This window comes from Podarcis cretensis (genome assembly GCF_951804945.1).
Source record: "Podarcis cretensis genome assembly, chromosome: 9".
Lineage (NCBI taxonomy): Eukaryota > Metazoa > Chordata > Lepidosauria > Squamata > Lacertidae > Podarcis > Podarcis cretensis.
Window position 1 is genome coordinate 60,843,383 of NC_137178.1, and position 23,237 is coordinate 60,866,619.

The window sequence follows — 23,237 nt, forward strand, 5'->3', positions numbered from 1 at the left end:
TTCCCAGTTTATTATTTAAAAAGGTAAAGGTAAAGGGACCCCTGACCATTAGGTCCAGTCGTGACCAACCCTGGGATTGCGGCACTCATCTCGCTTTATTGGCCGAGGGAGCCGGCGTACAGCTTCCGGGTCATGTGGCCAGCATGACTAAGCCGCTTCTGGTGAACCAGAGCAGTGCACAGAAACACCGTTTACCTTCCCACTGGAGTGGTACCTATTTATCTACTTGCACGTTGAATGCTTTCAAACTGCTAGGTTGGCAGGAGCAGGGACTGAGCACCGGGAGCTCACCCTGTCGCAGGGATTCGAACCACCAACCTTCTGATCGGCAAGTCCTAGGTTCTGTGGTTTAACCCACAGTGCCACCTGCATCCCAGTTTATTACTTAGTTTGAGCCATTTAAATGCAACTGTCTCTAAGTGGTAGACAGAGAGCTTAACAAATACAGCAGGGTTAATATCAGTTAAAAACCAACTATGGTGTCAGAAATGACTTAGAATGCCTGCTGAAATTAAAAGGTCCTCACAATGCACCAGAAATTCAACAGGGAGGGGGCTTGTCTGATCTCAGCTGGAAAGGAATGTCACAAAATGGGGACTACAATACTGAAAGCATGACTCCTGGTGGATATGAGCTGCACATCTGAGCCATGGGGGACCCCAAACAGGGGCTTCCCCAAAGACTTCGGTGCTCAGACAAGTATTACAGTTTTGGGAAAAATTATCAGTGCCAGTACTAGCTACAATCCTTATCGGCCCCAGCCAGCAAGGATCTTGAGGAATGCAGCTATAGCTTATTCCACGTATCTGATATAATTTTTTGCTATGCACTGAATAACTTTGAATGAAGAAAATTGCTTTTCCAATCTACGATTAATGTAGATAGATTATCTACCAACCATTGAAGGGAAAAACATTTATTCCAAGACATAACAATATTAAACAACAATTACATTTAACATTAAAACACAGTGAACTCTCTAATTAGAGAATATGTTGATATTCATTTCACTAAAAAAATGTTTAAGAAACTTGACTCACATTAATCCTTGAGATTTTTATACTAACATTGCAGTAGCTACTAAACAGTGAAGATCTTTTATAAATGATTACTCTAAACTGCGGTGGTTTTGTTTTTGATATTTTTTTTTTCTTTTAAGCTCTGCTCCACCATATAATTTAATCAGCTAATGAGTAAATTTGATTCAATTTGATTATTAAATTTAAAATGTCAAAGTTTGCAGTGTTCCTTTCATGCATTATTGCATAATAAATGTTCTCCATATTGAGTGGCTTATTTTCTGGAATAACATTGCTGTTTCTACACCAATGTATAGCAGAGTGGAAATAACCAGTGTTCTTGCCCTACAAAGACACTGCTCCCGTCTTGGGGAATCCAAGCAGGGAGGCAACTCTGAACATAAGAGCCAACTCCTAGGGGCTGAGGTCCCTTCGCAAACCCCAATAAAATATTTGAGGGGGCTGGGTGCCCCCAAAGTTGATGGGCCATTGAAATGGTGTGCATGCACCATGTCATGTGACCAATTATGGGGGTGGGGCTTACCTGGGACACCTAATATTTTATTCAAGATGGCACCCCTGACTCTGAGACTACCTTAAACAAGCTGTCCATTGGTTACAGAATCACGTGCTCTTACTAGAAGACGACTTACTAGAAAAAGATACAGTGGTACCTCAGCTTACAGGTTACATACGCTTCAGGTTACAGACTTCACTAACCCATAAATAGTACCTCGGGTTAAGAACTTTGCTTCAGGATGAGAACAGAAATCGAGTGCCGGTGGTGCGGCAGCAATGGGAGGCCCCATTAGCTAAAGTGGTGCTTCTGGTTAAGAACAGTTTCAGGTTAAGAACGGACCTCCGGAACGAATTAATTACATAACCAGAGGTACCACTATATTTGAGTTGAAGGGAGTTCATGAAAGGAAACTTTCCTGTCCCTCTACCAGCCATCTGTCTGCATCCGGGGATTGAAAGGCTAGCTGGCTAGGCCCCAGCTGGATCGTCTCCTTCTCAGCTATGCCGCTGAGAAGATCCATTGACCTCTGGCTCTGACATAAATCAGTGACTCAAGCCTCCCAGACTTCAGCACACTATACTTAGCAGTGTAAACTGCACAACAGAAGAGGCTGAGGCTTGTGGATACATACGATGAACTACGGATTTATTAAACATAAATCAAGACAAAGAAACATGTCATCTCTCCTTGCCGTCTTCTCAGAGAGCGAGTCAAAACAAAAGCAATACAGCTGAAGTTCCGCTTATGCCACCAAACTGTGCTGGAATGTAAACAGACATGTGACATGTAACAATCCCATGTCTGCAACTAAAGGTGGAACGGAAACTCCCAACACCATCTTGTGCCCTCTGGAAGTCGCATCAGAGGATGGACTGCCCTTCAGAATAGCCTGTGATGGCACTTGGAGAAGAGTTGCAGCAGGTAGTGGAAAATCACACAAAATTGGGTGCAGACATGTTGCACCATCACAGCCGAAGAAATATCCTAATTCCACATACATTAGGGACACAGGAGCACTCGTTGGGCTTATGAGCCTTCCCTCATAGTGGGTAGAATCAATCAGAGGGAGAGAGCACCTTCACAGTCCCTTTAGCCCAAGGTTGGGAGTGTATGCATCTTGAAAATGGGCATAGGCTCTGATTTGTACAATAGGAGAAGGGGTGTGAACCAGAGACTTACTTCCATTGCCTACATGCCCTTACCACATGTTGGGATGATGTATGAACAAGGCCTTTTGCAGGGCAAAGTACCACAAAGTCTTGTGAAATATGTCTATCCTTCATGTTGAGAATGATCCACTGACCAGCTTCTGGTGCCCAGCCTGAATCAAAAACCTTCTCACTTTAGAAATTATCATACTTTTCCGTGTATAAGACTAGGTTTTTTTCTTAAAAAATTACGTTAAAAAGTGGGGGTCGTCTTATACATGGATAGTGCATAGGGTGGACGTTTGATAGGTTGCTGCCGCAGTTGTCAGTGGCTATTGGGCTTGTTATTGGTTGCTGCATCAAGGGCTGGTGTTGATTGGCTGATGCTGCAGCAATGGTGCAACGATAGGCAGCTTCTGCCGGAGAGGGGACAGCCACGTGCAGGTCAGCAATTTTCGCCATTCCCCCCTTAAAAAAGCTTGACAACTCTGGATAATCCACCCCCAAATAGCTCAACATCTCCCCCATTTTCTGAAATTTGAGTCCCCCCAAATAGGGGGCGTCTTATACATGGGGTTGTCCAATACACGGAAAAGTACGGTAGATCTTGATAGAAGTGCCAGCTTGTTTATTGAATGATTTATAGCACTGTACAAAATAATTGCAGAAACGGAGACAAAAATCTCGTATATGCAGTAAAATATTTAAAGGCATTGGACAAATGTGATGTGTCTAAACTAAAATGCTGATAAGCAGAAGAAAATATGCTAGATGTTGCACAACTGGGGAGAAAACAAAATAAAAATCAAGCCGGAACACTAAGCCCTGAATAGCTTCATGGTGGATATATGACTGTGTATCAGGGAACCAGGCAGAGGGCCTTCTCGGTCGTGGCGCCTGCCCTGTGGAACGCCCTCCCATCAGATGTCAAAGCAATAAATAACTACTTGACATTCAGAAGACATCTTAAGGCAGCCCTGTTCAGGGAAGTTTTTAATCTGTGATATTTTAGTGTATTTTTGGTTTTTATGGAAGCCACCCAGAGTGGCTGGGGAGACCCAGCCAGATGGGCGGGGTACAAATAATAAATTATTATTATTATTATTATTATTATCATCCAAATGTTTTGTCTTTTCACGTTTCTACCATTTGGGTGGCTTAGTGGGGAAGGGAACCTTCTTGTGATTGGAGGAAGGAACAGATGTTAGGATGTAGAGTTCAGGTGGATGGTGTCAGTGGTGCTTACACTGTAAATTCTGTGTGGGTCTGAGTGATTCTTTATTCCCACCTCCCGCCCCCGCACTTTTTCTTAGCTGAAAAAGGCTGCCACAGTACTCAGCTTAGTCTTGGCCAGCAATGCAGCTCCTGAACACTTTGAAAATGGGTTTTCAAATGTCCCTGGAAAGTCACCCCATGATTTGTCATACTCCAGTCAAATAGGTCATCTACAGAGCATACTTCAGAGAAAAGATGGCTACCTCCATGATGACTGTTCAGCCAAGCTGGAGCATCACTTTTAAAGGTAAGAGAAAACAGAAATAAATAAAAACTTGGACCATAATGTTTGAAGATTGGGAAAGGTTGTGGAGGAAAGGGGTCAAGTTCACGGTGTACGGTGTTAAAGGAAAACATTATGAAAATGATGTATAGATGGTACTTAACTCCAGTAAAATTAGCAAAGATTTATCATAATGGTGATAATCTATGTTGGAAATGTAAAGAAAAAGAAGGTACCTTTTATCATATGTGGTGGACTTGCCCCAAGGTGAAAGACTTCTGGGAGAAGATTTACAATGAATTGAAAAAAATGTTGAAATATACATTTATTAAGAAACCAGAAGCCTTTCTTCTTGGAATAATAGGTTTGGAATTGCCCAAGAAAGATTTAGACTGTTTTTGTATGCCACAACAGCAGCTAGAATTTTGTTAGCTAAGAATTGAAAATCACAAGAAGTCCCAACAGTAGAGGAATGGCAGATGAAGATGATGGACTTTTCGGAGCTAGCCAACCTGACTGGAAGAGTCTGCGACCAGAAGGAGGAGGAGTACCAGGACGAATGGATGAAATTTAAAGACTATTTACTTAAATACGTTAATATAATTTAATTGGAAAAACTTGCAAATATCAGATAGGCTTAGGATTTAAATATGTCATGCTAGAGAAACATATGTTTAAAGGTAAAATGAAAAGAAAGAAATATGTTAAGTGATTAAGTTAATATTATGAGAAAAATTGGTTTTGGAAAACTGTTACAATAATACACACTGAAATTTAGCTAGGGGAATTTGAGGAAGTCACATAACAATGTCACTAAGATTGATTAAGTTCAGATATGATTTATGTTTGTTTGTTCAAAATTTTGGGAAATCAATAAAAAAAATTGAAGAGAAAAAAAAAGAACTTGGACCATCTCATAATGTGGTCCATATAAGCTCCACATTCTCCTCCACCACAAAAGGTCTGAAGAAGTTTTCTCCCCCTCCCTGACAAAAAGTTTTCTCCCCCTCCCTGGGTCTCCCCAGCCACTCTGGGCGGCTTCCATAAAAACCAAAAATACACTAAAATATCACAGATTAAAAACTTCCCTGAACAGGGCTGCCTTAAGATGTCTTCTGAATGTCAGGTAGTTATTTATTGCTTTGACATCTGCTGGAAGGGCGTTCCACAGGGCGGGCGCCACTACCGAGAAGGCCCTCTGCCTGGTTCCCTGTAGCTTTGCTTCTCGCAATGAAGGAACCGCCAGAAGGCCCTCGGCGCTGGACCTCAGCGTCCGGGCAGAACGATGGGGGTGGAGACGCTCCTTCAGGTATACTGGGCCGAGGCCGTTTAGGGCTTTAAAGGTCAACACCAGCACTTTGAATTGTGCTCGGAAACGTACTGGGAGCCAATGTAGGTCTTTCAAGACCGGTGTTATGTGGTCTCGGCGGCCGCCCCCAGTCACCAGTCTAGCTGCCGCATTCTGGATTAATCTCTGTCCATTGGCCCTGCTGGCTAGGGGGGAGGGAAGCTCTAGTCCAAGACAGCAAGAAGCAAACAGGTCAGAGAAGATTGCTTTACAGAATAACATGGAAAAGAAAAGGATCAACAGCAGCAAATTGTAAATGTTTGTACTCTGCCTTTTAAGACAAACAAAGTAGCTTCTAGTTACAGCTAAAAGCAATACAATTACAATACAAATGCAATCTAAGCATCAGGTAGCCTCAGCAATATAAGGCCAGCATACATGAATCAAGACCTAAGAAATCAGTCCACAAAGGATAAGCAAAACAAGTAAGTCTTTAAGAGTCCATTTATAAGCAACTAGAAAGGGAGACTCAGTAAGGAGGTATTTCTGTGGATGTGAGGCCACCACTGAAAAGGCTATGCCTCTGAATAATAATAATAATAATTTCATTTTTAATACCCCACCCAGCTGGCTGGGTTGCCCCAGACACTCTCGTAGTTGTTAGCTAATCACAGAAACAGGTATTGATGAATTTTTCTCACTGTAATATAAGACCTCTTGAAGACATTTTCTTCAAGTAAAGAGTTGGTACTGAGAGTTAAAAACAAAGCAAAAGGGAAACCCAGCAACCAAAATATATATTTTGATTGCTATTCAGACACTGTCTTGCTTACTTCCCCCCACCCTGCTGGTGCTGTTGCAGTTCAACAAACTGCCATGAATAGATAACTCTAGGAATCTTTGCTTGCATGCCATTTCTTTTTTTAAATTGAAAGTTATTATAAAACTGAAATTAGAACATTAAAGAACAGTATCAATTACAATAATATATACGGTACACCTGGGACACGGTTGGCGCTGTGGGTTAAACCACAGAGCCTAGGACTTGCTGATCAGAAGGTCGGCAGTTCGAATCCCCATGACGGGGTGAGCTCCTGTTGCTCGGTCCCTGCTCCTGCCCACCTAGCAGTTCAAAAGCACGTCAAAGTGCAAGTAGATAAATAGGTACTGCTCTGGCGGGAAGGTAAACGGCATTTCCGTGCACTGCTCTGGTTCGCCAGAAGCGGCTTAGTCATGCTGGCCACATGACCCGGAAGCTGTACGCCGGCTCCCTCGGCCAATAAAGCGAGATGAGCACCGCAACCCCACAGTCGGTCATGACTGGACCTAATGGTCAGGGGTCCCTTTACCTTTATACAGTACAGCGATCATACAATTAATATCCATATCAATTTCATAGTGCATATTCCATTGGTCCAGTCATGTAAAAGAATAAACATAATGTGCCAATTGTTATATAAATCAGTTAGGCATAGTTTCATAAGATACCATTTACCACAGTGATCCCACCATAATGTTCCATGTGCTGGGAATGGGCTCCAGCCATGTTTTCTCTGAGGTAAATATGAACTAAAGCTAAATAATAATAATAATAATAATAATAATAATAATAATAATAATAATAATAATAGATTTCCGTGCCATTTCTGAACAAGATGTTGGCCTGCCTAGCCCCAAACTTCTCAACAAAACTTCTTCTATATCCAGGGATTATTTGCAGACTTTGACCTAATTCCGGCTAAAGCACTTTGTACTAAAGTAACAAATGAGAGAGGAGAGCGAAGCTAATCAGAAGAGGAGCAGTCTTTTCATTCTTTTCTTTTCTTGCTTTTGCAGAAGTGATTAAAAACAAAAAAGCATTTGGGGAATCGTATTACAGACGTGTGACCTGCTCCTAATGCAGCAAGACAAAAAAAATGAAAAAGTCTTATGAGTTTGCTTTATATAACTTTCTTCTTCTTCTTCTTCTCCCCAAACTTGGCAATTGTTTGTCACAGATTCTGGCAAGCGCTTCCAGGAGAAGGAGAGCATCTACTATATCAACACTCCTAATAATTAGGGTGGCATCCTGGAGTTCTGCATTGCACCTTTGCATTTATTGATGCAATGGGAAGAGTCAGCTGCTTCTTATCGTTTTATTACTCTGTCCAGGTTGTCCAACATCCCCTTCAGCTCAGCATGTTGAGCTGAGATGCACCTGGTGGGAACCCAAGATGGGGCCTTTGGGGTGCCATTGCCCTGGTTCTTGAACTCCCTCCAAAAAGAAGCAGATTAGTCCTTCAGTATTTTTGAGCAAGCAGTTAAGATATTTTAATTCCACCAGGATTTCAGCGTAGTTCAACCTTGCAGACTGTGGCTTTTTAATTTTTTTAAATGACTTTTTCTGTTCTTAATTTTGATTTTATTGAGATGTATATTGTTGAAAACTGCCGCGACACCTTTTTTTGGGGGGGGGGTGAAAAGACAATACAGTGGTACCTCGGGTTACAAACGCTTCAGGTTACAGGCGCTTCAGGTTACAGACTCCGCTAACCCAGAAATAATACTTCAGGTTAAGAACTTTGCTTCAGGATGAGAACAGAAATCGTGCAGCGGTGGCACAGTGGCAGCAGGAGGCCCCATTAGCTAAAGTGGTGCTTCAGGTTAAGAACAGACCTCCAGAATGAATTATAGAAAAATATTTCTATAGACAGACATATAAAGAGGGGAAGGGTCTCCCTGTTCCCCATTTTCTTTCTTTGTGACCCCCTTGAGGGGAAAGCCCTGCAAAGTCACAGAGAATAGGAACTTTTATTTATGATGGACTTCAAATGCTTTAAATAGAAATGTGGAGTTTAATTACATTTGCACTGGCGCATTGAAAAGACTAAAGTGCCAAGGGACTTCAATAGATGTGTACTGTACGTCCAAATAAATAAAACAAGCCCAGTTCCTTTCAGAGGAGAGCATTGTTATTCTGAATCAGTCCTGGCAGATGCCTGGCAATGAACTGAATTAACTGCTGGGGGGGGGGAGCAGGGTTCTTTCTCCCTGACTGTTTCCTTTTTTTAAGGACTTTTTTTGCCACAGAATGCTGAAGGATACATTTGCTGATTCACTTAAGACAAGTCCCCTGTTACCTGAGGTAAAGTCAGGGCAAATTTTTGTGACAGGGAAAGGTAGCCAGAATTTCCACACTGAAATTTCCCTTGAAAGTGAGTATGGAGGGTCCTCAGGTAAAATATCAGTAATGTTAAGGGATGCCTGGAGAGTTCTGTTAAGATTTGGATAATTTCTCAAGGGGTTTCCACCACCACATACTTAAGTTGGATGTGTAGTATCACAGCACAGGAAGGAAGGTTGGAGGATGGATGGCGGCTAACAGAATGAGGTTGAATCCTGACAAGACAGAAGTACTGTTTTTGGGGGACAGAAGGCGGGCAGGTGTGGAGGACTCCCTGGTCCTGAATAAGGTAACTATACCCCTGAAGAACCAGGTGCGCAGCCTGGGAGTCATTTTGGACTCACAGCTGTCCATGGAGGCGCAGGTTAATTCTGTGTCCAGGGCAGCTGTGTACTAGCTCCACCTGGTACACAGCCTGAGACCCTACCTGCCTGCAGACTGTCTTGCCAGAGTGGTGCATGCTCGGGTTATCTCTTGCTTGGACTACTGCAATGCACTCTACGTGAGGCTACCTTTGAAGGTGACCCGGAAACTGCAATTAATCCAGAATGCGGCAGCTAGACTGGTGACTGGGAGTGGCCACTGGGACCACATAACACCAGTCCTGAGAGATCTGCATTGGCTCCCAGTACGTTTCTGAGCACAATTCAAAGTGTTGGTGCTGACCTTTAAAGACCTAAATGGCCTCGGTCCTGTATACCTTAAGGAGCGTCTCCACCCCCATCATTCAGCCCAGACACTGAGATCCAGCGCCTAGGGCCTTCTGGCGGTTCCCTCATTGCGAGAAGTGAGGTTGCAGGGAACTAGACAGAGGGCCTTCTTGGTAGTGGCGCCTGCCCTGTGGAACGCCCTCCCTTCAGATGTGAAGGAAATAAGCAGCTATCTTCTCTTTAAAAGACATCTGAAGGCAGCCCTGTTTAGCGAAGTTTTTAATATTTAATGCTGTATTGTTTTTAACACTCAATTGGAAGCCGCCCAGAGTGGCTGGGGAAACTCAGCCAGATGGGCGGGGTATTAATATATTATTATTATTATTATTATTATTATTATTATTATTATTATTAAAGCCTTAACAATGCCTTGCTTGACTAAACAAAAAAGGACCACACCAAAAAGTGAAAAGTGTAACGACTATAATCAGAATAATTCTCCCACTACAAAATGTGTCCCCTTCTGGTAATGCTGCAAAAGGATGTGACAATTAAAATGTGGTTAACCCGGCTTCATTCGCTCTCAGTGACATCGTGATGCAGCCCAATCTGATTGGCTCTGTGCTGATGTGATGTCATCATCATGTTCCCTTTGCGATTCCTGGTTGGCTGGGATCACTCAGTGAGGGAGAGAGAAGAAGAAAATGGTTGCCAAGCAGCATCAGAGAGAGGAAGCCGTGGCTAGAAACAGGCACAGATATGTCAGGTTATGAGGTTTTAGTGCATTGCACCGAGTTGGACTAGATGACCCTTTGGGTCCCTTCCAAGTCTACAGTAATATGATTCAGTGCTTCTGATACCACCACCTTATGAGTGGGTGAGGTCATTGTGACATTGTTTACCATTCCTCCCTATAGTCATCACCTATGACCCTGAAAACAAGAGTCTCACACTCTACTGACTGAGCAGACACCACTGTTTCCATTCCACTGCAGTTCATCTTCCATCTAAGACTACTTTTCATCTCACTGCCCACTGTGGTAAACTTATGAAATAATTACATAATTTATCCAAGCTACATTGTCATTGTGTTATTCTATCCCCTTATTTTCAGTGCCAAGGAAACACAGTGCAAAGAGGCTGGGATGACATGTAATCAATCAGGCATCGTTTGTGAGTGGAAAGCAGCAAGAACAGTGGATGCTGATCCTAATAGCAGGATTGATTTCCATTCTGGACATGGGACAAAGAAGGAAGCACCAGCAATTCCTGCTTCCATTACAGACTGAACACCAGAAATAGCAGCAATGATTAAAAAGTAGTTTGGATAATTACTCTTGAAGCCATGACTCTGAAGCAGGCCCTCTGTTTCCTCATCGGTCACTGCCTGGCTTTTGAGCAGAATGTTCTTAGGGAACTTGTAAAAGCATTCTTTTTAGATAACATTAATTTAGCCAGAGTATCCCAATGTGTTTCTCCAAGAGGGGTGAATGCCTAGAAATGGGGGACATTGAATCATTTCAAAGAAAGCATAAAGCTGTCCATGAATGGCAAAGTAACAGATTAAGCTTTGAATACCTTCATTTGAGTCACTTTCCGAAGGCTAGCCTTTAATTGTAATTTTGTATGAAGGACTCCTTTAAAAGAATCTTTAATTTCAGAAGGACCAAGATATAAGCTGGAAATGTAAAACATGACCTAAACTGATCTATTTGCGTGTTGAGGTCCCCAGGCCACACCCCAATAACTCACAACACATACATAAATTTTGTTGAATGTTTTTGGCATAATTTTGGCCACAACTTTATTGAAATACATAAACGTGAGTGGTTGTTTAGGCATTGGTTAAGACTATCTGTCCCCCCGCCTGGGGACAGAACTGACTTCCGGGCACCACCGAAAGCCAGTAAGGGAAAACAATATCGGGAAGAAATGAAGCTGAGTCACAGGCCCTCACCTCTCCCCTAATGCTCCCCAAGGCTTGCCGGCCCTAGCCCATTCCAGGGATTCGGACGAAAAGATGGCAAGCCCCTGGATTCCTTTAACAGAATTCCCTTTCCGCAGCAACCATGGAGGGGCAGGCCCAGCCTATCCTAACCCCTCCTCCAACCAATTTATAACCAATGCCTAACCGCAACCTTACAAGTTGTGACGATTTGCTACGCAGTAGGCAAAAACCAAATGGCCCAGCCAATCAGCCAGATGGACAAAATTCCTACCAGGCCCCTGCCCCAACGGCAGATGACTCCATGACAGGCATAGCAAGCTCAACACAAATAACCCCTTAATTTAGGGCGGGTGGGCGGGTGATCCATTGCACGCAGCAAAGAGAAAGCTCCAGGCTGCGTGCAGAGTATTTAAAACATTTTACCCCTCCCACCCAAATTGCCACATAACTTTTACCCCAGCAACCCAGACATCCAATTGTTGCCCTAGGCCCTCTTTAGCAACCCTGCCTGGCAACAGAGGGGTGGCTCGGCACACCCCACCGCAACACGTGCTCTCCATGAGGGAGAACACGCTTTTCATACCCACTTCTCTAGATAATGTGTCCTGACTGGTAGAGTCCCCCTCTCATAGTCTTCATCTGAAGCTGGTAAGCCACTGTGGGTTTCTCAGGTTTCCAGAATATGTGTTGCCAGAATGTGATCTACCACTGAGCCACATCCCTTCTCCAGGAAGCAAATGGGCAGCTCCCAGTCACTGCAGAAAGTGGTAGACAACAGAAGTCAGGCATAATTTCCCAGGAGCTTTCAGGGGGCAGGCATGGCCTTCCCAGAGCTGTAAGACTTGGCTGCTCCTTGTGTTGGTTAAGAGACATAAGGGACTGGCTTGGGAAATCTGGGGGCAATGTGGAGGCACAGAGATTAAGGTGACCCTGTATCTTTCTGCATGGTGTGAATGTGACCAAAATCCAATCAATCCTGGAGCTCATTATACTCCTCTCTCTTGTTTTTCCTGCACTGCCAAAGAATTTTGGAAATCCAAAGAAAATATGTGTGTGTGTGAGAGAGAGATACAACACTTTATTTAGTGCACTAAAAAAAGTAACCAACTAATTATGGCACAGGAGAACACTCTAGAGGGTTGCAGAATAAAACAAAATGTCTCAAGCTGAAAGATTATCCTGATTTTCTCCTAGGTCCCTGCTTACATCAAGAATGTATGTGAGGTATGATTTCCCGGTGGGGATGCAAAGTTTGTTGGGGTGAAAATGCACAGGGTAAGCTTTGTGTTGCAGCCCTCCCAATGTGTTTCTGTTGTATTAAAGGCAGATACTGTATTTTTAGAAACACTTATTCACAGGAAATTAGGCGTCCAATGGAGTGGGTTAGCAGGGGGGAGAATGACAGATGGCAATGGACTAACTCCAGCTTTTCATTACTGCCGTGCAACCCTCAAGACTTCTGCGCTGCACCTCAACTAATGAGGAGACAGTGTGTCTATTGGCTCTTAATCACGAGTCACTTAGGGAAGAGATTGGGTTTTATTTCTGCCTCCCAGAGTTATACTTGCAGATTAAGAACGTAGAATGGATTTTCATGATGGTTTTGTGCGTATCCAGCCTGAGGGTCCTCTTCTCCCATTGGGCTTTTTAGGCCAATTCAGATTAATTTGCTGCTCTGCGTTACTTAAGACTAGAGTTGCAAAAAAGGGAGATATTAATCAATTACAGTAATCATATGAGTCTGAGGCTTCAGTCCTGTACACACACTTAGCTGGGAGCAAGTCCAATTAACTCACTGGAATTTACTACAGGAACTATTGCAGACCCTCCAAGTTTCCTTATTATCCAGGGACAGTCCTGAATTTAGGGAAGCTGTCCTGGTTTCTGGTTTGATCCCAGAATGTCCCGCTTTTCCTTAGGATGTCCCTATTTTAATCGGAGAAAGGGTGGAGGGTACAGTAAGGTAAAGGTAAAGGTACCCCTGCCCGTACGGGCCAGTCTTGACAGACTCTGGGGTTGTGCGCCCATCTCACTTAAGAGGCCAGGGGCCAGCGCTGTCCGGAGACACTTCCGGGTCACGTGGCCAGCGTGACATCGCTGCTCTGGCAAGCCAGAGCCGCACACGGAAACGCCGTTTACCTTCCCGCTGGTAAGCGGTCCCTATTTATCTACTTGCACCCGGAGGTGCTTTCGAACTGCTAGGTTGGCAGGCGCTGGGACCGAGCAGCGGGAGCGCACCCCGCCGCAGGGATTCGAACCGCCGACCTTTCGATCGGCAAGCCCTAGGCGCTGAGGCTTTAACCCACAGCGCCACCTGCGTCCCTACCGGAGGGTACAGTACAGTAGGATGTCCCTATTTTCATCAAAGAAGTGTTGCAGGGTATGGAATTATGCAACCCCTGAATCAAGGAGATAAGTAATTATACAACCTTTAAAAGACATCTGAAGGCAGACCTGTTTAGAGAAGTTTTTTAATGTTTAATGGTGAGGGTATGGAATAGGATGTCCCTATTTTCATTGGAGAAATGTTGGAGGGTATGGAGTTACCCGACCCCCAATCCGTCTGAAGACAATCCTGTATAGGGAAGTTTTTTTAGTGTTTGATGCTTTTGAATTATGGTGCTGGAGGAGACTCTTGAGAGTCCCATGGACTGCAAGAAGATCAAACCTCTCCATTCTGAAGGAAATCAGCCCTGAGTGCTCACTGGAAGGACAGATTGTGAAGCTGAGGCTCCAGTACTTTGGCCACCTCATGAGAAGAGAAGACTCCCTGGAGAAGACCCTGATGTTGGGAAAGATGGAGGGCACAAGGAGAAGGGGGCGACAGAGGACGAGATGGTTGGATAGTGTTTTCGAGGTTACCAGCATGAGTCTGACCAAGCTGCGGGGGGCAGTGGAGGACAGGAGTGCCTGGCGTTCTCTGGTCCATGGGGTCACGAAGAGTCGGACACGACTAAACGACTAAACAACAACAACATATGTTGGAAGCTGCCCAGAGTGGCTGGGGCAAACCAGTCAGATGGGCGGGGTAAAATTATAATTATAATTAAATAGGACATCCCTATTTTCGTTGGAGGAATGTTGGAGGGGATGTTATTGGTATACAGAATTGCAGCCCAAGACCGGCAAGGTTCAGACATTATATACATTAAGTAGTTATGAAGAAGACATCCTGAACAATGGAAAACAGTGCAGATTTCTCACCAGTCAAATGCTTTATCTTTGCCTTTAAAATACGTTAGATGCCAGGGTGATATCCCGTTAAAGGTTGCACATTGTGGGCAGATTGTGCCCGTCTCTGGGGTGACAGTGGTAGACACAAGTTCACTCCTCACTGCTCTGGAAGATTTCTTCCTCTTCAGTCTTGACATCCACAGAAGCATCGGGTTCTTGAACAGGGGAAGCTTGATATGAATTACGAAAAGCCCGCAAGAAGGCCTTGATGACATCGCTGAGTTCTAGGCTCTGAATGACGGGTTTCTTTTGAGACTCATAATTCTCTAAGGTGCAGTTTTCACTCAGCTGCTTGCAGATGAACACCAATATATGCTCCTCTGTGCCTTTGACTTCTGCTTTGTCTTCCTTGAGGTGGAGATCTGTGTTCCAAGTGCTGTTGCTAGGTTGAACATTCAGCGAGACGATAGCCCAGGTTTGGTTCCTCACAGCGACCTGCATTATCTTTTTCAGTGAAAATGAAGAATGTAAGTTAACCAGCGACCTGTCTGACGGGTCAGTAACAGTTGCCTGTCTGCTGGGAAATCAAAATATAAATTGTTTTATAGGACAAGTGTGATCAGGGTTGCACAACCCAACCCAAAACTGCCTGACAAACCTACCTTGTCTTAGCAGTTCTGGGCAAGCAGTGAAAACATGGTTGGTGGTTTCTCTTTGACTTGGTGTTTCACAAGTTCATAAATAATAAAAAATATTCATACAGCGGCTTTCGAGGGTTCAAAGCACTCTTCATATGCTCTCACAAATCCTTACAAAATTGTCTAAGTCACACCAGTACTATTTATACCCATATTATAGTTGGAAGCGTGGTGGCGGTCAAGGTTGAAACATAGTCACTTGCCTCAGAGTCTTTCCTAGTGAATTTTGAATAAGGTGAGACTTGAATGGGTAAATGCCCAGCTCATTCTCCCCATATGAACTGACCTGGACCCTTTGATCATCGCCTGAGGCCTTCTCGCCAGGCACCTTTGTTACATATCTTTACGTGTCAGGTGACAATGTTTCTCAAACAGGCTTCTGGCTGTTTAAACAAAATATGGCCTTTTAAATGTGTTTGTGGGAGTGGGGCTATTGGATTTTTTGTGTGTGTTATGTATTTTGTGTTGGATTTTTAGGTTGCAAACCACCCATGATCTTCAGATGAGGGGTGGTATACAAATTTAATAAATAAATTAATAATAATAATAATAATAATAATAATAATAATAATAATAATGCTTCCTTACACAAGCTGTGGCACCTCAGACACTCTTGTGCCGCAAGGCACACAAGAAGAAAGGTAGCTATGTTGGCCCTTCAGAAAAAATCAAAAATCAACAGTAGAGCAATACTTTTATTAGGATCATCCAAAAGCCCACAAGATACTGAGCAATAGTTAAGCACGGACTGCTGAAGAGTTCTGGAGAACCTGAGAGTATGCTCACTACTATGTTGGACGCTGTCCTACCGTGAAGTTTGGAACTTTCCTGTAATGCATCTCTTTAATGAACACACTCCTCTGTTTTCTGAATGGTGTGCTCCACATTTATTTTTGAAGTATTTGGTTGCAGGAAATTACAGTGGTACCTCAGGTTACATACGCTTCAGGTTACATACGCTTCAGGTTACAGACTTCGCTAACCCAGAAATAGTACCTCGGGTTAAGAACTTTGCTTCAGGATAAGAACAGAAATCGCACGGTGGCGGCACAGCAGCAGTGGGAGGCCCCATTAACTAAAGTGGTGCTTCAGGTTAAGAACAGTTTCAGGTTAAGAACGGACCTCCGGAACGAATTAAATACGTAACCAGAGGTACCACTGTAACGTCCTGTAATGCCAAGAGTTCGGCACTGCATGATCTCTGCTTTCCATTTTTGTGCAAGCAAAGTTCTTGCTCTCTAGCTAAGTCGCTGTATATTGAAAGAAAGACAAGCATGGAATTGTTCACTGTGTGAGAGAGAGCTCATCATGTACAGAAGCAGCCTCCAAGTGAAGATTTTAATGACAGCTGTGGAGTTACTTCTGCTCTCTCCCCACTAGTAGGTGAGTGGTGTTTACAGCGCTGACCATCTGTTCAAAGGGTGAAGAGAAGTTGCTCACACACAGCAGTGGGAATACAGCTTTCTGCTGCTTGTGATGGTCTCTAGAGTGGGTCTAATGGCTGAAACACATGAATTTGGATTTATGACAATCTACTGTTATCTATTTCCCCCCTGATTAATTCTGCAAAGAAAAGAAGCCAAAATGGTGTTCTGTATTTTTCTTACTTTACTTAATGCACTGCCATGGGATCGAACTAGATGCAAAGAATAACAGACATGTGCTTCTTTTCATGTGTATATTCTGTGTACATATAAAGGGATGGACATGTGTGTGTCTAGCAGAAGTACACAGGAGAAGAACACCAAACCTCTCCTCTCTTTCCTATCCTTTCTGGTTCAATGCTCCAAGCATTTATCTCTATTCTCGGATAACTTTTGGCACTGGAATTAAGAGGAGAGAAAGGTTTTTGGAGCAATGGAATGAGGAGAGGAATAGTGCAAGAGGGGTGAGGTGGCCATATTCCTCTCCATAGCTCAGTGGTAGAGCATGTACTTTCCATGCTCTGATCATCCCAGGTTACATTCCTGGCACCTCAAAGGTAGCTTAGCCTCCACCTACTTGGTGTCCTCCAGATGTTTTCAACTACAGCTCACACCAGCCCCACCTACCATGGTCAGTGGTCAGGGATGATGGGAATTATAGCCCAAAATATCTGGAAGAGACAGGGTTGGGAAAAGCTGGTGTGGATAATACGGAACTAGAAGGATCAGTGAACTCACTCAGTATAAAACAGATTCTGTGTTCCTCTCCCACTCTCTTTCAGCATTAAATTAAGATGACAAATCTCTGTTTTAGGTGTGAATGAGCGGAATGCCTAAACAGTGGTCCCGTTACATTTAATTTGGCCATCATATGGATGAACAAATGTAGGGAAGAAATGTCTATCTAAAGTATACATTTGAGTTAATCTAGATGCTAGGGACAAATATCACATTGGGAGCTTCCCAGAGCATCTGACAGCCCCTGCTACACTAGATGGAGGCGCAGATTGCAGCTATAACAAAAGCGGCATTTTTCATCTCCGCCAAGCTAAGCAGTTGGCTCCTTATCTCTCTCGCCCTGACCTAGCCACTGTGATCCACGCGATGGTCACCTCCAGACTGGATTATTGTAACTTGCTCTACGTGGGGCTGCCCTTGAGACTGACCCAGAAACTTCAGCGGGTACAGAATGCCGCAGCGAGACTCCTTACGGGGTCTTTGCTGCGAGATCACATTCATCCGGTGCTATACCAGCTGCACTGGCTCCCGGTAGAGTACAGGATCAGGTTTAAGGTGCTGGTTTTAACCTTCAAAGCCCTATACGGCCTAGGACCCTCGTACCTACGGGACCGCCTCTCCTGGTATGCCCCACAGAAGAACTTACGGTCTTCAAATAAAAACATCTTGAAGGTCCCAGGCCACAGAGAGATTAGGCTGGCCTCAACTAGAGCCAGGGCTTTTTCGGCTGCGGCTCCAACCTGGTGGAACGCTCTGTCACAAGAGACAAGGGCCCTGCAGGACTTGACATCTTTCCGCAGGGCCTGCAAGACAGAGCTGTTCCACCAGGCCTTTGGTCAGGGCGCAGCCTGACTCCCTCCTTTGGCAATCTTTACAAAACTTTAGTTTATGGTTGCCATCAATTTTGATTTTAATTAATTTTTATAATGTTTTTATAATGTTGCACTGTTTTAGTGTTGTTAGCCGCCCTGAGCCTTGCTTCGGCTGGGGAGGGCGGGATATAAATAAAATTTATTATTATTATTATTATTATTATTATTATTATTATTAGATAAGTTTTCAGTATGATCCAGAAAGTCAGTTGACACATTCTTGCAAGAGGAAAGAAAAGGAAAACCACCCACCATGCCATAATTGGGAGCGATTTCTTTGACTAGTTTGGCTAAAAGCTCCGCTTCGTCAAATTCAATGGTTAGGACAGTTGGTTCAGATGTGACGATGGGCCTTGCAAATTCCGCATCGGGAGCCATTTGTTGAAATGTTGTGACCATCTTAGTTTTGCCCATTGTGATGGTTAATTTCGTGCTGAAGAGCAGGACGCAAGCCATGATGGTGATGCAGAAAACGAGGATAAGCCCAGCCAACAATGCAAATATCATAGAAAGGAGAGCATTCAGGATGTTCATGTTTGGAGAGTTTTCTGGCACGGCCTGGCATGACCTTCAGATTGTTCGCATGACTGTCATTTTGGTAGTTTCTCCTTCTGTGCTGGGCCAGGGTCATCTGTAATCAAATGACACCAAGCCTAGCTAGAACTTGGTTATCTGGGCAACGGTGCTACATCACAGTGGGTGAGGTAAGCAATTGCAACAGCACACAAAGGACACTCGACCTACCAGTTTTCTCAAGAAAGGCATTTTTCAGATAGAATAGCATGCTATTTCAGTTCTAGCTGCCCTCTGTAGGAAGCAAGGAAGGTGTGAGCAGATCATTATGGGGAAATGGCTCACTTTAGTTCTTTTGCAAACTTTTGCAGTCGGGATGACAGTAAGTTTACATTCCAGAAAGAGCTTTTCCTTTGTTCAGTGAAAAAACACTATAGAACTGGAGCTATCCTTGGTATAATTCTTTAGGGTGTGAGCTATCATTAAGGTGTCATTATGCCTTTTACTTTGGATGGGCATAAGACGCACAACCCTGTAGTAAAGAACATAAGATTATATGTGTTCTAGGACACCGTATTTACCTCTTAATTACATATCAGGAACATTTACTGATTAGAATAACTAATAAGGATAAACATCTAATTGAAAGGTAATGTCTGCTATGTATGCAACATATGGGAATGAAAACAATGTCGTAAGGTGGATGAACAGTTAGGGGAAAGATAGATTTCACAGGAGACATGGGGTTCCTGCCAAAACATGTGACACAACCATCACACTCTCTCCACCACCGATCTACTTCATAGGTTGAAAGGATGTTACAATGAAGGCAGTAATACTACCAATAAACCAGATTCAGGACTTGATGTAAAACTGGAAAAAAATCATTTCAAAATTACATTTACAGTAATTACTGAAAGCTTTGCTCATTTTGTGTGCAATTTGTTAAGATCTGATTCATTTCCTGTTTCTTTCATTAGCGTCCCATTTGTCCTGGTATCCACATCCATTTTGACAGGTTGTGTCCCCCTCCCAATTCTTTAATATATTTTGCTTCCTCCTGGGGCAGTGGCAGCAGTAGAACAACAGCTGAAGCCCCTCCTACAGGTAGTGTTATGTACTGAGTTGAATAGGATCCAAAAGGCAGCAGTCTGATTGGTCCTAGAACAATAGGATTCAGAATGCAGCCGTCTGATTGGTCCTAGAAAAATAGGATTCAGAATGCAGCAGTCTGATTGGTCCTAGAACAATAGGATTCAGAATGCAGCAGTCTGATTGGTCCTAGAACAATAGGATTCAGAATGCAGCAGTCTGATTATTTTCAATTTCATTGTTCCGCAAGGGACAACGACAATAAAGATATCGTATTGTATTGTATCGTAGAACAATAGGATTCAGAATGCAGCAGTCTGATTGGTCCTAGAACAATAGGGTCCAGAATGCAGCAGTTTGATTGGTCCACAGGAGCCACCCAATCCAGCTCCAGGTGGAAGTGAATCCACAACCTGATTGGCCTACAGGTGAATCCCGGAATTAGCCAATCACGTGGGGCCCATTGTGTAAATAATGTATATAAAGCAGACATTCTGGGGGAACTTCCATTCCTCCTCACCACTATGAGCTGAATAAAGAGCATGAAATCCACTCTCGACTCCGAGTATATTTCAGGTAGCCATTGTCTTTCCCCCTAGAGTGTCTCCTAATTCTAGGGTATTGGAGAAACATGGCTGCTATAAAACAGCAGCCTCCCCTGACAACTGTCATTTCCCCCTAAAATGGACTGGAAGGGACGCCCTGCTAATACCAATTCCCCCCCCCCCCATTTCTTTCAGGACAAATGGGTTCTGTTCCGTTAAATGTTCCATTTTTGTGTCTGAAAAGAATGCACAGCCCTCGTTTTCAGAGGTAGCCACATATTTCTGCCCCTAGCATGTCAGAGAGAAGAGACAATGAACATAAAACATCAGATCTTATGGATGGATGCCTCTGCAGCATCACATAACTATTTTCTTTTTTTGAAAAAGTTTTTTTTATTAACAAATTCAGCATAACAAATCAACAATACAAATCGTCTTCATTGGTTTTTTCCCCTCCCATTTTTTCTCCTCCCACCTCCCCAGCAAACCCCCGCTCCCCCCCCCAAAGATTTCCCTCAGCTCCTCTCTCTGATTTCTCATCTCATATTGTTCTCTGCATATTATAAAATTGTATACATCCTTATATTATCTACCCAACATATTAACCCAATAAATTTGTGTATGTTTATTCAATAACTGCCAAGGAGTCCAGTTCATTTTGTTGTCTTTTTAAATAGACTGTAAAAAGTTCCCATTCTTTTTTAAAGTCACAGTTGTCTTTATCCCGCAATTCACATGTCAGTTTCACCAGTTCTGCATAGTTCTTTAATTTCTGTTGCCACTGTTCTTTTGTCAGGGTTTCCTCATTCTTCCATCCTTGTGCTATCAAGAAAGACTCTTGCTGCCATCGTTGAATACATCAACAAATTCTTTATTTTTCTTGGCAGGTCTTGTCCAACAATCCCTAACATCCCATAACTATTTTCTGCTTCAAACCACCTCTTGGTCTGTTTTGGTTGTTACTTGCATGCACTGTGAAGGAAGGAAGAACCTGGGGGTATGGAGAGCAAATAGGTGAACAGTAAGCTTTAACAAACACACAATACTTTAATTGGTGTCACTCCAGCCACACACTTAATAGGCTGCTCAGTTTTTCAGCAATCTGCTGCACTTTTGAATGGAAATCTATAGGCTAAAAAAGAAAAGAAAAAAAGATTTACTCTGTCATTGAGATACATACACAGACCATGCATGGTCAGTTCTACCAATGGGTGGACCAGCCAGCTGCTTGATAGCTCAGTTGGTAGAGCACGGGACCCTCTCTCATGATCTATGATTCTGGATGACCCAGAATCATAGAATTGTAGAGTTGGAAGGGACCCTGAGGGTCTTGTCCAACTTGCTGCAATGCAGGAATAAGCAGCTGTCCTGTACGGGGATCAAACTTGCAAACTTTGCATTCTCAGCACCACGCTCTAACCAACTGAGCTATCTAGCCTTAGCTGAATGTTGCTGAACTTGGTGATGGGTTTTCTTACCCTGCCATACTTAGGGTGTCAAACACTCTTGAAAACACAGTGTTGGATTTCTGCTTCTGCCACTGTGCAGTGCTTAGAGTCACAAGACTCTGTTTACATTCCAGACTGTTGGAAGTGTCACAGGAGATGGGAGATGGATGTTGATGTTACAGGTTTCCTGTTTCTTTGTACCAGTTGGTTCACTGTCTCTCACAGAGAGAGGATGTATATTCTTTTCTGTCTGTGTAGTTAAAAATAAAATGTAGCAATGTAGCTCATATATTTCTTGTCCTTCTTGTCTGGTTACTCTGCATAATGGGGACATGCCTGGAGCCTCATCAAAGGCTTAGGTTGTTAATCACCTTTGGAGGAGATTCCGAAGACACGTCCGAGGAGGAGTAGCTCGGCTGTACGTAGTTCTGACATATAGTAGTGACTTGTACTAATAAAATGGTATATACAGTGGCTTAGATCTTAACAAACAGAAACACTATGCCAGCAAAAAAGACGAAATATAACCCTTTTATGGTGTCTCTCTGCCCCCCATAGATATCCCTTTTCTCTGTAAGATTATACCTTTCCTTAAAAAGTGGCTTGCAGTGCAGATTTTAATGACAGCCACATCTATGAACAAAATCAAGAGCCGTTGCTTTCACAACACTTTCCATTTGTTAATTCTCTTGTGAAAGAAAGGATGATAAAGCCACCGAACCAAGAAGAAAATGTTATATATCCAAGGACTTATGAATCATGAGCACAAGTAATGCTATTTGCCTTGGGCTTGTCATTATATTGTATGGCTATGAGCATTGTTGACCCTCTCCTTGTATTGATGTTGCCATTTAATAAGTTATTTCCAGTAGAAAGCTCTTGGAATTTATGTTGGCTATTTAGTGTGGTTCTGGCTTCTTGTCTTACACTTTTTTGGGAAAAGTCTATATTCCATCTGTGTCCAAGTGAGTAATGGGAAAGCCGAAGAAGTCAAAGGAGGTCATGAACACGTACGTAGATCAATTGTCAAGTAGTGGATTACATATCTAGTGATCTGGCAAAGTTCCAGCTTTATAGATTCAGCTGCTCCATTTTGGCAATGCTGGAGTCATCAATCTATAACATCAGGTATACAGTGTTTTAGGGAAGGAATTCTGAACAGCAGCCTGTTAGTCTGTAGTGCACACAAGAGAGACATTTTAAAATATAACATAAAATAATTGTGAATAAAAAGAAGGAATATATAAGTATGGAGAATCACACCCAGCGTTATACTAACCAAACAGCACAATTTTACTGAACATAGATGGTTCTTTATACATATGTTATCATTGTCCCTTGTTCCTGAATTCTCATATCTTTCAAATTAATTTATTCAAAACAGAGGAACTGTTACTTTGGGGGTTTAACTATACAAAATCACACAGCAGTCATATTTAGCCATTTAACCCCTAACCCTGGAGCAAATTCTTAGGTAACAGCTTTGCATATTGGCACTT

At 43.2% G+C, this 23,237-nt stretch overlaps 1 protein-coding gene across 2 annotated transcripts; it reads right to left on the bottom strand.

Annotated features, from left to right (window-relative positions):
• Positions 1–12,754: 12,754 nt before the first annotated feature.
• Positions 12,755–18,791, bottom strand: LOC307223637 (uncharacterized protein). 2 transcript variants are annotated; one of them, XR_013842139.1, is made up of 3 exons: positions 18,393–18,791; positions 14,439–14,912; positions 12,755–12,924 (listed from the first exon to the last, which is right to left on the bottom strand). XR_013842139.1 is itself a non-coding variant. In XM_079989874.1 (2 exons), exons 1-2 carry the CDS (start codon positions 18,672–18,674, stop codon positions 14,559–14,561), a joined length of 636 nt encoding a protein of 211 aa, XP_079846000.1. In that variant the 5' UTR covers positions 18,675–18,791; the 3' UTR covers positions 14,431–14,558. The 2 variants fall into 2 exon arrangements, 1 of the variants encoding a protein (XP_079846000.1); XM_079989874.1 differs by lacking the exon at positions 12,755–12,924 and having other exon boundaries at positions 14,431–14,912.
• Positions 18,792–23,237: the final 4,446 nt, after the last annotated feature.